The sequence below is a fragment of the Lutjanus erythropterus genome, chromosome 12, assembly GCF_056507025.1.
Source record: "Lutjanus erythropterus isolate fLutEry1 chromosome 12, fLutEry1.hap2, whole genome shotgun sequence".
Lineage (NCBI taxonomy): Eukaryota > Metazoa > Chordata > Actinopteri > Lutjaniformes > Lutjanidae > Lutjanus > Lutjanus erythropterus.
In genome coordinates, this window is record NC_139328.1 from 19,651,819 (window position 1) to 19,669,466 (window position 17,648).

Consider the following 17,648-nt stretch of genomic DNA (forward strand, 5'->3'; position numbering starts at 1 on the left):
ACTTTATTAGAGTGTAATTACAAATACACTTTAGTTTACAGTACAGTTCTATAGAATGTGTAATAAAGGGTCTAATTCTGTCTAATAAGGGACATAATAGCTCTAATTTTTGTCTGATTTGATAAGAAGTTATGCTCTATTAGTGTATTGTAAAATAAAGTGAGAGCGAATGAACTACCTGAGGAATTTCTTTGAATCATCCACAAAGCCAGACACTTTACTCGTGATTTTACTATATGAGTGCTTTCATTGTAGGTCAGCACAATCAGTTACTTTCTATTGCTCAACTTAAGGAAGTGCATTTGTCCGTTAAAGGTGTCTTTCGATCCCTCAGTCTTCTGCGTTAACAATTAACTCTGTGGATTCAGCTTGTAAACAAAAGTGCTGTAAAACTTGATAGGTCACAGGACATTACCCTTTGTTAGGTGAATTTCAATGCAGGGCCTTGTCGCAGCCCTGTAAAAAAAGACATGCACCATCAAGTCTGTGGATATAGCGAAAAGGCTTTCAGAGTTGGAGGGAAAACCTAATTTTGTTACTTTACACTTTCATTTTACAATATGGCGCTCGTCGGCTCGCAGTAATTCTCCTGGGGTCTTGTGGTGGTGGTGTGAGCTCGCTGCCGAGGTAAAAAAAGGAGCACAGACTTGCGAGGGTGAGCCTTCTAGGGCATGGAAAACTAATCAGGGGCCAAAACACTGCTGTCGAAATGCAGCTTGTAACTGTGTTTATGGAGCCGTTGCTGGCTGCGCCAACACAAACCTCTCCGGTCTGGGTTTATCACCTCCAGAGACGGCCATGATTAGCTCCCCACACTGCTAGCCATATATCTCAGCTGTCCCACCTCCCTGCGCTCAGGATGACCCATTAAACAGAGATGGAGAAAGAGAGAGAACATGAGTAGGAGGGATGGAAACGATGGAGAGCAGAGATGCTACCTGTAGTTAGTGTAATAGTAGTGTTTACTCAGCCTCTGCGCTTTTTCTGCGCAGCTGTGTCCCGCATTGTCTGTTTGTAGACTAGCAGTTCTGTATGGGTGGCCACTCCTTTGCCACACACGCACACACATAGGGGGTAATAACTTGAATGACAGGCACCTAATGTGGGTGGCAAACAAGCAAACAGGATAGGTGTGTATTTTTTGTCCTCTTCCCCTCCCCGCTGAACTCTCTCAAAACCTCTTTTGTCCTCCACAGTTTACCATTTGAGATGTTCACATCCCATTGTTCCCTTGTTAATTAATTACTTCACTAAACCTCTTAGTCGTCTGCTGCTTGCCCATAATACAGTATATATATACACGGTATATGTCACGCTCTGCATTACTGAGACAGACACAAAAGAATCCAAAGCATCTTTCTAAAAGACTTTAAAAGAGTGGCTGGTCGATTAGGGTTAAGGTTATTTCTACTTCAGTATCACTTTAATAACCTTCTGTTCTCTTTCATGGTTTCTTTGTGTTGAGATGAAATGTTGCCACCATACTGTAGAGTCCTCTGTCTATATACAGGATATAAGATCTTGACATCTTGACAAATTGGACACAAGACTCAAAGCCGCACCATAAATTGTGTTTATCCTGGCTGCAGACCTCTGAATCACCACCTGCATCAAAGTTTGTTGAGTGATTCAAGAAGTTTTGGGCTCTAATGACTGGCTCTTCGTAAACATTAGTTAATCAGCCCGGATAGCTTGAAGCTAGAATTTATTAAACACAGCCTTTCATTTGTTTCTTCAGTAGGTGTCCGTGTTATAAGTGATAATGAGGTGGAGGGAAGAGGGAACTAACAAATCATGGACTTTGACTTGACTGTTATTTTCTTTTATCAAGACACATCATCATGGTTATCAGCTAATTGTGTTTGCATAGACACATTCGATAACCTGTTCTCCATAAATGTGCTTTTATATGGTGTAGGGCTGCAACTATTTTTATTATTGATTAATCTACCCATTATTTTCACAATTGGTGGTTTAGCCTATGAAATGTCAAAAATAGAGAGAAAATGCTCATCACGTTTTCCCAGAGCCCTGAGTGACATGTTCAGATTGCTTCTTTTGTTGAACCAAAAGTCCAAAACCCCAAGACTCTTCATTTACTATCATAGATGACAAAGAAAAGTGACAAATTCTTACATTAAAGAAGCTTGAACCAGCAAATGTTTGACATTGTTGTGTGAAAAATAATTTAGATCATTAATTCAATTTGAAATTATTTGTCAATTGATTTTCCTTTGATCAATTGATTAAAGTGATAGTTTTGATTGTTTGAAGTGGGGTCGTGTGAAATGCTTATCAATAGTCAGTGTATTGGCAATAGTTTATGCTGGTCAATACATTCCCAGTTTGGATAAGAGGAGAACTGTAGAAACCACCATTATATAAGCCAAATATTGCTGTCTTCAACCAATCAAATTTTACCTCATAGAAACAGGAGTTGCTGGTCTACTGCTGCCTTGATCTCTGGCTTTGGTGTTTGAAAAGAATAGTTCAGATTGACTGTAGTCACACAATAACACAAACAAACTAACAGACAGTGGCAGCAGGATGATAGAATAGTGAGGAAAAACTGTAAAATAACTGATTTTGCCTGTAGAGTTTGACTGTTTTGGAGAGAACTATATAAAGGCTGTTAGATGGAAAAGTAAAGCTCTGAAAATATTCAAAATATAGCATATATTTAAAATTATATAGATTTTTTTTTTTCATTGGACCTTTTTTAAATATCCAAAATACCTTTTGCTGCTGACCCCATCCACAGCAGTATGCTTAGCATCAATGCTGGTGTCCCTCTCTGTTTCTCCTTACTGGGAGCATGCCGACTGGCATCTAGTGTAGCTAATAAACTGACCAACCATAAATAAGTCATACAACTCCACATCAAATATGGACAATCCCTTTTTGCTGTAGCTCTAACATTGTGCTAGTGATACACTGGCTAACAGCCTCAGTTAATGTCAGCAGCATTGACTTGCAAAGAAATTCTGTCTTGACTTTCTTAGCAAGAGTGCCATTATTTTACCAATCACAATTTAGAAAATATATATATAGAGTTTTTGCACATGTTGTGGCATCCTGGTTTATGACACATTTTATTAGTTTGTGCACTGCAGTTTCAAACTGTATTATTTTACATAATCTGCTCTAGCTGTAAAACAATTAACGCTCCTGAATTCATCCTGATTAATTAGGCTATGTGATTGTTAATTAGAATCTCAATTTGTGGTGAAATAATCTGGATGATCATTTTATCCATAATTATGCGCTGCTAACTCTCTCTCATAGTTTCCTCTCTGACTCTCACACACCAACCAGAATGAAATCATTACAGAGACAGAAGGATTCACATACAATCTCACAAGGGCAGACATCCACCCCTACACGTTCTTACTGTTTTTCTCTCACTCTCCCACATAGTTGCAAACAATGTCTTCCCGTGTGCTGAGCCACTCGCTCAGATTTTGGTTCACACTGCACCATTTCCACATTGGTGCCCTGCCTGTCCTTCTCTTAATAGCACCGTACCACCACAGTACAAATGCACATAGTGGCAAGTGTTTGTCCCGTAGTATTTGCGTGCAGCTGGGAGGCACCAAGCTGCACTGGGATAAATAAGTAGCTATATAAATAAAGAATAAACCTCGCTCTAGGAATTTGTCTCATTGAAGATGAAAAGCATCTGCCTCTCTCTGGCATCTGCTGTAAAAGATATCCCTCCACCGCCAAGGGTTTGGAGCACGGCGAGTAGCCAACTCTATCAGCCTCACTCACTCTCTCTACCCACCGACATGAACCAACACAACGCTGGCGTACATAAAAATGAGTGTCAAAACAAATTTGTCAGCCAACAAACTTGATGTGAGTTACACTCATTTTGCAAAGCTAACTTAGGGTATTAACTTGAAATGAAAGACGGGGCCTAAATATCTTTCATTCTGCTTTCAGAGTGGGGGTGTGATCCCGTTATTTGGCATCCTGAGCAGTGTATTTGTGTATCTTTTTCTTCTCCACACTGCTACAGCTTAACACATCAACAATGAGCTGCTTTCTCATTACCAGTCAAGGTGAAGACACAAGGGGAATCTTTTTCTTCCAGAGGTTTATAAATTATTTTAGCTGTTTTTCTCAAAAATCTACATGCAGGGAGGAGTGTAATACAGCTTGATATGATCACAGCTTGAACTTTCACCGACGATAGATGATGTTGGCTGCACACAGTGTTTGGAAATTCCTTAGATTCAAGGTGTGTTGCATCGGAAATTAGTTTAGTAGACATCAAAGCCTGGAGGCACATTCCTGCTAGTGACAAATAGTGATGAAGAGCGAGACGTCAACGATACCTGTCTGCAACTGTGCCCAGGTGAGGCAGTGGCGCCATGACTCACAGAGCATTCCTTCACATCATTTTACTCAGCCATGCCTGTCTTTTTCCTTTGCCAAGAGACTTGTCGAAAGAGGTTAAAGCAGAGCTCAGATGAAGAAAAGGAAACTCTTGAAATTTTGCTTTGCTAAGATCTCTGCCTGGCAGAGTGTTTTCCTTGGTCTTGCTTCACAAAGAGGGTGGTCAAAGAGGTGCCCGGTGTGTGCGTTTTTCCACTGTTTCCACACACATTGAAATAGCCACATGAGTAATGGGCTGCTCAACACCTCCACAGGCTTAAGAATGGAAAGGTTTTTTTTCCACAAGATACTGGAGGCATTGTGTTCCTGACACTCTAACTTATTTAGCTGAACTGAATAGACTAAAGCTGACCGGCCACCCAGCAAGCCTCAAGATATTCCGCATTGTGAGCGTCTCTTTCTCTTTTCTCTTTTCACAAATATCAGCAATCAGTATTGTTCAGTCGCCACTATAAACTCGGCAGTGAGACAGACTGAACAGATGAGCTGAGAAAGTTTTCAATTCAATTCCAATAGGCCTCTTGTAAAAGCTTTGTACAGAATCATTGTCAGGGAACCCTTGAAGACAAAAGTAGGCTTACTTTAAAAACTTTAAAAACTTTTCTCATTTTAGATCTTTTTTTGCCTCTGAAGTCCTCTGGAGATACTGCTTTAATTTTAAAGAGAGATATCTATCCTTACCATATTGTGGTGCGCTTTACAGCATTATGATTACTCATCACAGATGGCCATGGGCTACAGTGTGGGGATAAGAAATTTAGTTAGCTCGGTTTATGGGGATACACAGTTACTTTGTTTATAATAGCATTAGACATCGAAACTGCAGGCTGTAACAAACTTAAGGTCATATATCTAAATCTTATCAGATGGCTTAGTCATTTCCTACACTAAATCTAATTCCTAAAAAGACAGAATCAGGGCTTGTGCAGTTTAATTTGAGGGACAGCCTTTTGTCTTTGTGTCTCCACCCACTACTTAAGACGATATAGCAATGCTTTCTGTTTTATAGCTCGGTTAATTATGGTTAATTTGTGGTACACCTGCTGCTGCTTTGTTGACCAGCCATGTCCCCCTCGGGATGTTGTCATATGTGAAATGTTTATGTATGCATGCATGTTGTCATATTATGAGATCACAGTACTTTGTGTGATTTGAACCCATCTGGACACAGTTTCAATTTCTTAATGGGGAACATTAAGTGGGCGGTGGTCCTCAGGGAGTGCTGTTTAGGAAGTCCTCTGGGTTTTTTACTTATCCCCATTGTGAGAGGAGAGCTGAGGAGCTTTAATCCTGCATCCTGACCTCCCCCTTTGTTCTTCCCATGATTTCTCTGTAGCACTGTATTGTTTCCTAACTCTTGTGCTGACGTAGTTTGCCTGTTACATCCGCTTCACTTGTGTTTTCCTCTGCCCCGAGCAGGATTTTGTTGTGGGTATTGGGTGCCTTGTTGATCGCGACCAAAGATCTCCAGTGTTGTGCGCTGTTGTTTTCTTACAAGTATACAAAATTTTCCGTCTCCCTTTGCATCTGCTCTGCTCCGACTCGCGTTTGATTTTTCTGCTTTACTGTGTTATTATGCTCATTCAAATGTATGCAAATATATGGTGAGTTTGAATACTAATGTTTCTCTACTCCTGTTCTGCATGTGTTTGCTCTCCCAGGTGTTAGTCTTTGATCCTGTCAGAGTGGGACGTGTCTAGCAGGGGACTGAGGAGGGAGCAGTGCCAACTTGGAACATGGTGCCTAATATTCACCTGGCAGTGCCCCTCCTGCCCAGAGGGGCGTTGCTGTTCCTGCTTCTACTCAGCTGCATGGTGTTCTCCTCTCTGGCAGACAGTAAGTAACCTTATTCACCTGTGAAGTCCTGCTTTGCTTCTGGTACAATCTGATAATACGTTAAAGGGATAGTTTGTATTTTTTAATGTGGGATTGTATAAGGTGTTTATTTTTTGTGGCTAAAATACCTTTTGTTTATAGACCCCATCCACAGTACATTAATTAACTTTCATGTTGGTGCCCATCTCTGCTTCTGCTAACTGGTACCATGCTACTGATAAGTATCTCATACAACCCTGCATTCAATAATTTGATATATTCCTTTAAGCTTTATAAGTATTTTGATAGTAAGAGCCCATCATCATGTTAGCCCTTCATTTGCTCCACACATGATGGAAAATGCACACAATGGGAGGTTAAAAAGCAAATTCTTTGAGGATGATATCAGGTGTGTTACAAATGCAGCCCTTTTGTAGGTTTTCTATTTGTTTAAAGAGACTGACATTAATCTAAATTTGAATTTAACCCACTACATTAATTAAATGCATGGATATTCACAGAGAACAAGCTCTCATGCTGTGCAGTGCAGAGTTTCATTTAAAACAGAATATACAGTAGATTCCATTTACATTTTGTGTCGTTGGTGGATTGCAGAAAATATAAATAGCAGCTCCTCTAATGTATGTTCCAAAGTATAGAGAGCTTCAGCATTTGCACTAAAAATAAATAAGTGTACAGGGCATGAAGTAATGCTTCATCGGCCTCTGTGACCAGCTGTCAATCTGAATGACAGTTTTGGCTGGAAGAAGGCGCTCAGAAAGATGTGTCACCATCGCTGCGCTTTCGGATCTCGGGGGCAGCCAAGAGGCTCTGCCCTGTCGAAGACGGGGTCAGGGACAGAATTAATTCAACACATGACCTCACCTACAGTGCTGTCATAGGGTCACTGTAATTCAATTATGCCCCAACCCCTCCCATTCCCTCGCCCGACTACGCCAGTCGGCCTGTCCTTTCATACATGAGTCCAGTAGGATTTGTTTTTCTGTACCCTTTGCCTTGTCTCACTCAGCCTTGTGTTATCATCTTTGTCTCTTGTGGTGTGTCTAGATTTTTGCAGAGTATCCGTGTTATCTTGACCTTGCAGAAAAGTTTTGCACTCTCGTCTTTTTTCTTGTGGTCTGGCAAGACTGTCTTTGCTGTCCGCTTGTAATGTGATCATGCCAAATCAAACCTTGACTGAAGCAGTAACACTTAAGTAGGACTTAAATTGTGCATCCCTACACACAACTCTTCTTGACATAGCAAATGGGATCTGTAATGTCAGTAATTTATGTATTGGTTGTGTACCACGTTTATTGTCGTGTTATTTTGTCCATGCTTTTCTATGGCTGCATTTTAATTGCCACCAAGGGGATGAAGAATTGAGTCAATTGCTTGTGCTTTTTAGAGATCAAGATGAGGGGTAATGCCAGGGGCATTGAAGGCGCCAACATATTATTTGATGTGCTGAGTCTGTCAGATGCCCTGTATGGCCCAGTGCTTGGATGGGGCCTTGATTAATAAGCTGTGCGGCTATTGTGCTGTTTTTATTCTAAATTGAGCAGAGAGCTACATGTAAAAGTGAATATTAAGCAAATATGCAGGATGGCTTAAGTTTTTAAAGATTTTGTAAAACATTTTGTCATGGTTGCATCTGTGCCATTTAGGCCATGTTGGCCATACAATCTCCATTTGCTTTTTTTTCCCCAGAAAAGGTTATTTAACTTAAGTTATTTAACAGGCTGCCATTTAAAAGTGAAGTATCTGAATTTTAGGCCTTGATATCACTTAAAAATCGATTTGATTAATGAAGTTACCTAGTTAGTTTCATAAGGTTGCTTTTTTCAGTCTGCCTTTTAAATGTGTTTTGGGGAAAATCTGTCACGATCACGCTGCAACAACTATGAAATGAAACCAACATGATAGCAGAGAACACCAGGGTAAAATCCAATCCCAGCTCCACTGACTCTGCTCTGGACTTAACATGCAGTACTGAAACATCAGTCATATAAAACCATATCATTCTTACATTTTTACCAGTATGGATGTGAAAGATACCTTAAATTGTATTTGTAATAGTCTTACAAGGTCCTAGAAAGTCTGAAATTTAAGTTGCTGAAATCTGCAGAAACCCTGGTTTAAAAATTCACACACAGCCACACACAGCTAGCTAATTTGTGTTTTACCATGATCATGAAGAATGGGTTGATGTGGACAATGTTTTTCAGTATCTTGACTTTAGTAAATGTAGTCTTTTTGCTCTCTGTCTCCATGAGAACAAGATTGCCCTGGTCTCTAATTTCGGTAATCATATCATTTACGGATAAAAACACAGAGCCAAGCATTTTAATTAACAGACAAAGATACTCTGCTGTGGTCAAGCTGGAACAAGTGTTTTTATTGGCGATACAACCAAACACTGATACATGAATAAGGAACTGAAGAAGAGATGGAATTTCAGCTTAAAAGAAGATAAAATAAAACATAACTTATGGAAAAGCCTGGCTCTGGTCAAATGTTAACCTACAGTTGTAGTTTAATGTAAGCACACATGGAAAAAGGCCCAAACCTGCTATTACACAAACTGTAAAGCAAACAGACATAGAATTAAAATAAGACAGTTGGGGGGCAAAAATAACACCTACCACTAATAGCAGGGTTGTGTGCATGTGATGCCTGTAATTTGTACGCAACTTAGTTATGTGAACTTGATAGTTCTGGTTTGGATTTCCTGTATTACAGGGCAGACACCAGACAGATATTATGGGTGGGGTGCCTGGCAAGTTTCTGATTACATGGGTTTGGTCTGATGTCCTTGTCTCCCCCTTGGAAAAGTGGAACAGGCAGAGCAACCACAGGTAGCAAACATGTTAGCAGTGTTAGGCCTTCCTTGTACATAAAAACATTTTACAGGGCATTGTTTTAGGATGGCTACATTTCAAAAGCTGTTGCCATTCTGTTTGTTTGGCGTGATACTTAAGATGGTACAATTCATCATGATTTAGAAGCACAAATAAGTACAAGAAATCCACCACCAGCCTATCAGTGTTATAGCCCGATGACATCATACATCTTATAGTGTCATTGAATAGGCACACAATACAGTGTGATTACTCTGAGTGCTGATCGCAGACGTCCCATCGATCCCTGGGGAGCTCAGCCTAATCAACCGGCCCTCTATACAGCCTCTTTGTACACAATAGGCCACTGGCCCACAAGGTCAGCCTCAAAGTCACACATACCCAGCACTTAAATGTAATGGTTATCTTTTTGTAGTGCTGTCATTGTGAGTTATTTCATTGGCTTTAATAAGCTTTTGATGTATGTGTCTCCTCTCATGCCTCTCATGTTATAATCTTGGGTGGCTTTTCACATGAGGTGTGGCAAGACCACTAAGGCCTTTGTGCCTGAGCCGACTCTTTTCACTCCCACAGGCAGAAGGATTACAGTGACACCATAATTAGCTTAAAGTTTATAGTGACGTTTTATATCAAGTCACTATGAACTAGAATATATTTAAAGCTACTATGAGGAGTTTTTACCTGGTTATGAAATCATCTCAATTTAATATTGATGCCTCCATATGACCTATATAAGCCAACATGACCATTTGCAAGAAGATTGGTTATTCTATATTGTTATTCTTTATACCTGCCACCGGGTCAAATTCTTCTTGAAATCAAATGCCCGTGTTTATATTAAAAGGAAGAAGGAGATTTTTCTTTGAGCAAATTTAATTGTGATGTAAGATTTTGTGGTTATCCTGGAGGAAACACTACCGCTTTTGTCCACAGGGACTTTCAAAATCAACATAATATTAAGTTCCTTGCAGTAGCTTTAAATGGGATTTACCTCAATGACCTGACATTTACTGTGCAGCGCTGTATTGTACCTCTTTTTATAGGCTTTTTGTTCCTTCTAAAAATGGTAAGGGGATGCTTAGTAGAAAGAAATATTTCAAAAGGGGGTACATTATTGAAAAAACTTTAAAAACCACTGAGCATATATCACCAGAATTTTGAGAGCAAAAAAGTCTTTGAAAAAACGAAGCTATAAAACAAGCCTCCGTACACTCCTACAATGGACTGATGTGATGGAAGTGCCAAAGTGGTTTAGAGAGGGGTGGACAGACGGGGGGCCTGGAAATTGGATTGTATTTTTAAGTGTCCATATGGTCACCCAGTTCAAAAACTGACAGGGATAGAAATTGATTTTTTTTTTTAATTAAAAGTAACCATATCCACCTTGGAGAGCCACTTGAAGAGTAATGCAGTTAGCACACAGCTGTGGTCCACACACATCATACAGACAGGCACACTGAGAGAGGGGCTGAGGTGGAGGGAGAACTAAACTGTAGAAAATATGCTCTGAGAAAGCAGTAGGGGGAAAAAAGCAATATGTGTGCGAGAAAAAAACATCTGCAAGATAAAGTGTTGGAGGCACACAATTTAGAGGTTGTGAAGATATGATGGGAAGTTGTTTTCATAAGGCAGTGCAGCAATGTCAGAATGGAGGGAGGAAAGGGTCATCAGAGGTTAATGATGTGAGATTAATAGTTTAATTAGGGAGCTCAATAGCAGGGCCAGAGGCAGTCACCCTAACCCTCCGCTGTGTCCCGGATTCGGCAACGCCACAGGGCGACAAGAACCGCCAGTGTCCTTCCAGAAAAGGGCAGAAAGACATTTTAATTCTGTGTTCATCATGACATCTTTATTGACAAAAGAGAAATTCTTCAATGTTCCTTATACTTACTACATTCTCACTTAATCTGAGACTACTTTGAATTGAAATAATTACCAGGGATGACAAAGACGATGTGAATTTAATTTGCATTGAGAGATGTGTGGAAAGCATTAGATGCATTAAAGGCACAGTTCACCCCAAAATCAAAAGTGAGAGATGTCTGCCTCCTCTCAAATGGTATTAGATGGCACTCGACTTGTGGTGTTAAAAGTGCAAAAAATTCAACAGCAATGTCTTTTCCAGAAATCAAGCAGGTTGATGTACGAACTGTTTTCTTTCTACTGAACTACACTCGCTAACTGTGTCACAACGTAGAAGGAAGTGTGCATCTGCTCATGGATGAGAGGTTATAGCTCAGCTGGGGAGGACAACAGCATCCTTCTGGTTCCCCTCCACATTTTGTTCAGCAAGATAATCTTTCTAAATGATGATTTCCAGAGCATAAATACAATCACTAGAAATAAAAAGCTAGCATTAGGCTATTCACTGTCACCCTCATGTAATGACTAGTGTCCTGCATAATGATGTTTAACGTCCGTGACAACCTCTATAGTCTCATTTAGCCACTCATTAGCAACCACTTTTTTGAAGACATGTAAAAGCTTCACAAGTGAAATTCATGAGTGGGGTATTTACTGACATATTTTATGTTGTAGGGAAAAAAAATGAAAATCTCTTAAGCTTGTGTTAACCATAGACCTTCTTTCAGGCAAATAATGAAAAACGTGTTTCATAAAACCCATTGACTTTGAGATGAGGAAACTGGAAGTGCTAATATGCTAACTCATTTCCATGTTGTAGAACTCATTCCTGCAGCACTCCCTATCCCACACTCTCACAAGCATGAGCCTCTTGTCCATGAGTAGATACATGCTTCCTTCAGTGTTTCGGTTGGCAAACAGCAGAAAGAAAATAGTTCCTACAAAAGACTGCTCACTACAAGATCTGTGGTGTGTGTTTTTGGTTTTGGAGTGAATTGTCCTTTTAAAGGATGCCTATAAAGCTGTTTTGTCACATCCTAATCATTGATTAGACTCCGTTGAGATTACAGAAACTCAAGATAGCTGGCATTCAAGAAGATATAATTATGTAACTTATAGGCACATTGCCACACACCTGTGTATTGTTTACTTTAGGAGCATCCTCTAAGGTGCATTTAAAGGCAGTTAACCCAAACAGCCTGTGGACACAGAGCAGCATAAAACATGGTTGGTTCTCTGGTGGGAACTATTTCATGGGTAAATGGTCACCTTAGCTTTTCAAAGATGCTAAATCATCAGGGAAGCAAGAAAGAGCCCGCTGGCGCATGTAAAGCCAGAATCTCTTTGTTGTTCCCCGTCCCTACAGTAACATAATTTAATTTCTCCCTCAATTTTGGCTAGTGGAGAGTCGAATTACTTAAGACCTCCGGGCCGTGTTGGTGAGACGACGAGAACAATGGTAGGGGCTCTTTGTGGTCTCTGAGGGAGGGCTAATCTAGGGGAGGCAAATTAATGAGGTTAGTGGGGTCGCAGGAGGGTGTGTGGTGATGGATGATGAGCTAACCCCAAAATGGGATCTCTGAAGAAGCTAGGAGCCATCTCAGCAGCCGAACCACCAACCCAACCCCCTCCCGGGATCACTTAACACACTTAACATTTTCCCCGCACTGGTCTATTAATGCCAGGGCCCGAGCCAAGGTGACCATTGGACTTTACCCAGCAGCCGCATTAACAAAGCCCTCCATCAGTTGCCCAAATCTCCTTTTATATTCCCGCAGCAACTTTACAGAGCAGTTTGAATTTCCATTACAAAGGTGTCACACTATATTCTTTATTACATATTCAAGCTGCATTCAGAATGTGCTTTTCCCTCTCCATATTTTGTTTTGCATGTGAGTGTCCCCAGGTTGACACTGTGCTAACCCATCCACACATGCCTTCAAATGCAGCAGTCAGTCGTCCTTCACAGTTTCAGAATGGAAAAACACTTAGTTCCATGACAGCGCAAATGAGAACATTTCATCAAGTGAACTAAATGAACATCGGAGGTGATGTAGCCCCAGGGTTATGCAGATGAGCTGTGCAGTTCAGTCGACCCATTAGCAGGCTTGTCTTGTAGGAAAGGACCACATACTTCATAAAGAACGCATTCATCGGAGACAGGGTGTGATTTTGCATTTTTACATTTGCATTGTCCATGTTGTGTGTCAGAGTATAGCTTATTTGTCTCCAGATAATGATATGGTGCATCCCCAATGAGCAAGAAATTATGGGTGTTAGCACTGAGAAGAACTGTAAAACATGACATGAACATACAGTTCATTTTATGACCAGAATTCTGATTAAATGCAAAGAAGTTTTATGTTTTTTCTAGAGGCCGACCAATTCTTGTTTTTTGGGACTGATGTTACTAATAAAATTGAAAAGTAAAATATAATTTCAATATAGTTATTCACACGGTTTAACTACAGAATTTATCGTCCAAAAGGACTGGTATGTTTCATAATTATACATAACTGTATATAGAAAAAAAACACAAGATGTTAATGATTATGAATTAATCAATTAATTGCTGAAATTAACTGATAAAAAAGATCTTAATTAATTTAATGACAGTAGTTGTGGCTCATTTGACACTGTTCTTTCTGGTGGAGGCATTTCTTGAATAAGAAAACTTCAAATGAAAAAAAAAGAACTGAGAAAAAAGTGAGATTTTGTATTTTGTATCTTAATTATTAATGATTAATCGGTTGTTCGCACTGTCAACTATCAGTTAAGGAAAAAAATGACATTTTGAAAAAGACTTATCACAGTTCCACAGAACCCAAAGCAGTATATACTCACATTTAATAAGCTGGAATCAGCTAATGATTAGTACATTATCAGAATAGCCGGCAATAAACTCTCTTTCCATGGACTAATCAATTAATCGACTATTCATTTTAGCTGTAGTGTCTAGTATTATCACCTCACATTGAGAAAAAAGACAATCAGCATTATGTCCTGTCAAAAAGTTTTCATGTCAGACAACATAGGTGCCGATAGGCCAATATCAGGCCAATAATATTGGCTGACCGATATCTTTGTCTGGTTCAGTTTTTCTCATTATAGTATTTTTACTTTAAAGTATGACAAAGAAATCACAGAGAGATGACTGCCTCTGTCTAATGTCTGCTAAAACTTTCCCTGAAGGAATTAGATGAGCTGAAAAAAGCCACAGCTATGAGTCATCTTTGACTAGATTTAGGTTGGGTGCCAGTTTAAATACCACAGGTAATGTAAAACCTCAGATTGCCAATCATGTGATACCAAGGAACACCCACATCCTCACAATCAAAAAGTACACAATGAAGCATTAATCCTTGCATGTTTTTAAACAGTTGTTCTTAAATGCCCACTCCAGGCGTTGGTCACCAAAGCGCACTGTGTTTTTTTTTTTTTTTCCAAATGTCATATATTGACTGACAGACAAGAGTAGGAAAAAGGAGCAGGCTTGAGAGATGCCTCCCTCGTTCATAATCGGTTTGAGAAGATGAAAGCCATTACATTAATGTTGCTCACACTGGGAAGAGAGGAGTGAAGGGTAATTGCACTTAGAGTTCTTGTTCTTCTCCGCTGTCTTGAATAATTCACGGAGGGCTGGAAGGCCTGATTGAAAGCCTGTCTTCGTGGTCCATGGGGGTATTGCAAGTTTGATGTTTTTCTTTTTCTTTTTATATTCTATAGGTTTAGATATTTTGTCTTAAGTATAGTATTCCAGTGACGCTGTATCACATTGCTCTTGTGATTTCACCACAGGTCTGATAAAGCTTATAAAACTCCATCAATCTTCAACGGTTACATTATCGTTTTCAAAAAAAAGGAAAAAAGTTTCTTGGGTTTCTGTGGTACTAGGAGTGAATGCAGCATGAACTGACTGTTAATGAGTGGGAGTGGATAGGGCAGTGAAACTGGAACATCCAGGAAAAAACCTGTTCAAACATGTGGAGGAATAAGCAAACTCCACCAATGTAGGTCCTAGTTGTGTTTGAAACCAGGATCACTGAGCCTTTGTGTCACAAAAAGTTTAGGCTAAACATATTTAGGCCAAATTACTGGAGCTAAAAGCACGCACACTGTCTCACTCACCTGTATAGTCAGTCAGTGTTGTCCACAAATGCACAAAAAGGAGTATCATTCATCAAACATGCTCGTGTATTTGGTGAACAGTGAACTGAAGGAATCAGTTTGGTGCTAATGAACGTGAACATTGTCAGCTGATTTAAAAAAGTGCCATGCAGACTCGCAGCAGAGAGAGGGATAGCAAGAGAGAATAAGCTTGTGAAATGAATATGGACAGGAGTCTGGAGTTGCTGTTACAGTGAGAAACAGACAGATCTGCCTTACATAGACTGTATCTCGTCTCCCTCTTCATCTCCTTGCAATTCTGATGCGTTTGAACTGCAGAATTTCTGAGTTGCCAAATTTGCTTTCTGCTGTAGTGTAAAATGTTCTCAAATTGTTGTAAATTTTTAATAACTATAGATATAAGTTATACTGGTCATTCAAATTAATACAAAAAACATGAATATGGTGTACCATTTGTTCATACACTCCAGTGTCCCTGGAAGACAGAAGACATTAATGTGAACTAGTTAAATTTGGGACTGTGAACTGAACTTTATTTTTATTTAGTTTCTTATTTTATTTAATGGCAATGCTGCATATCAATAACATTTCTGAAAATATGCCAGAGTTAGCCAGAAAAGACATTTGGCACATTTGGCTAGTTTACAATGAGGCAAACAATATGGTGTAATTAACACAGCAAGAACAAGTAGGCAATCTAGTGAACTGCGCTACTGTTTTTGCAGTTAGATTGCTATCCATTTATAAAGCCAACTCCTTTTGACATATGCGAGATTAAAATTTAAAAACTAGATAATAAAAATAAATTATGTTGACCAGAAATGCATCAACCACAGGGAGATGATTATGAGAAACCCTGCTGCATATTATTTAGTCCTATCGGCTTCCTTCCTATAAATTACAACATGTGCTACATTCATGTGTCATTTGAAAAAACAAAACAAAACAAAACACAATGCTCATTGGTGTTTAGCTGTAAAAGAGAATTGCAGATAGCAAACATGATGTTTATTAGTTTAAACAAACAGCCTGAAGTGCAGTTGACTTTTATCGGGGTAAATAACTTGCAGGGGAGGCAGCTTTATATGGAATTAATTGCAAACAAGTTGCCTGCTAATGGCCCGAAAAGGCCTTAATGGAAGTGTTCCATTAAAACAACCAGTGCTGATGCCATCAGACAAATTTCCACTAAGTGTTGCCTCATGAAAATGATAACTTGCTAATCCATTATTAATAAGAATTAATGGTTTTCTCTGTGCCGCGTGTGTATCGATCCCTGATACTCTACACCACAGAGTAGCTCTCATTGGGCACTCTGGCAGGCTTGGGAATACACTAATTGTTAGCCACACAAGTGCCATTTACACGACTCTCCCTGCTGTCTCTGCATTCATTACAAGTTTTGCTCTGAGGCTCCCGACAAGGGAAAAAGAGAAAACGGTACATCTGCTAAGGAAACAAACCACACAGTAATACAGCTTTGAGTGGGTCAGAACAGGGAAAACTAAATATGAATAAATATGTCAATAAACCCCTTTCCATTTTATCCTGTCTCTTAAAAGCTCATCTCTGTTCTTGACCTAAAATATGACCCATATTTGTTAATGTATTCATCAGACCCATTTTCTTGTATTGTCCTTGACAAAATCATTTATTGTTTACTGCACACTGACAGGTGTTCCTGTTCACCTGTCCCACCACTTTGAGACTTATCTAGTGAAAAATGAAAGACCTGTAGCAATAATAAGAGAGTTCGGGAACCCCCTTGTGCCTTTCATCTGTCTGATGACCTCAGACCCCACAAATACTGCTGCAGGCGTGAGGTTAACTGAGAGAAGCTGTTTAATCCCCCACACATAGAGCAATCAGGAGCCTCTAGGCTCCCTCGGTACTGTCTAAACCAGGGATCTGTGCAGATTTGTCAATAGCCTGACTTCAAATTTGAATTTCAAGTCAAGTAAGGGCACATTTATGTATCCTTGTGATTTTAAATGAAAGTACACTTGGTTTGTGTACAGACTACATCACGAAGGCAAAATATTAAAATATATGTTAAGGAACTTGAGAATAGAGTCTAACCGAGACCTATACCAATTTTAGATGGCACAAAAATCACTAATAACCACTATGGTGGCTGATAGAGTGAATTTTTGAGCTGGAATAAAAGTAGATCCTTTCTATGTGGATTGTGCAACAATTTTACACCAACATGATTATGCATAGGTCTTCAGAACACTGTTTTCTTAAACAAATAAGTTTTTGAATTATTTTATCATTTCACATATACATATATTAGAGAATAGTTGAAAGAAACATTGAGAAAAAAAAATAGGGCCATTTTATAAAACAAGAAGCACAGCCTCTCAGCGTTTACATCTGCTCCTCCTGCATTGTTCTTGTCAAAGTTGTTTACTCAACAAATTATAGGGGTTCCTGATCACCCTTCCCAACATGCTGTGATCTATCAAATGAAAAATAAAACACCTGTAGCATTTCCCACTTTCTTCTTAATGTAAATCATCACAAGCATTGATTTCTGCATTGTTTTGTTTGTTTATATGTTCTGTAAAAAAAGTCTTC

General features: G+C 39.4%; 1 protein-coding gene across 12 annotated transcripts in view; it reads left to right on the plus strand.

The window, feature by feature from the left end:
• The window catches only part of LOC146317890 (receptor-type tyrosine-protein phosphatase F), a 220,428-nt gene that overhangs the window by 62,541 nt on the left and 140,239 nt on the right, over positions 1-17,648 (plus strand). For all 12 annotated transcript variants that reach the window (XM_084731743.1, XM_084731742.1, XM_084731747.1 and 9 more), the window contains exon 2: positions 6,063-6,237. In XM_084731743.1, the coding sequence (XP_084587869.1) occupies positions 6,138-6,237 (100 nt within the window). In that variant the 5' untranslated portion in view covers positions 6,063-6,137. The remainder of the gene's footprint in view (positions 1-6,062; positions 6,238-17,648) is intronic.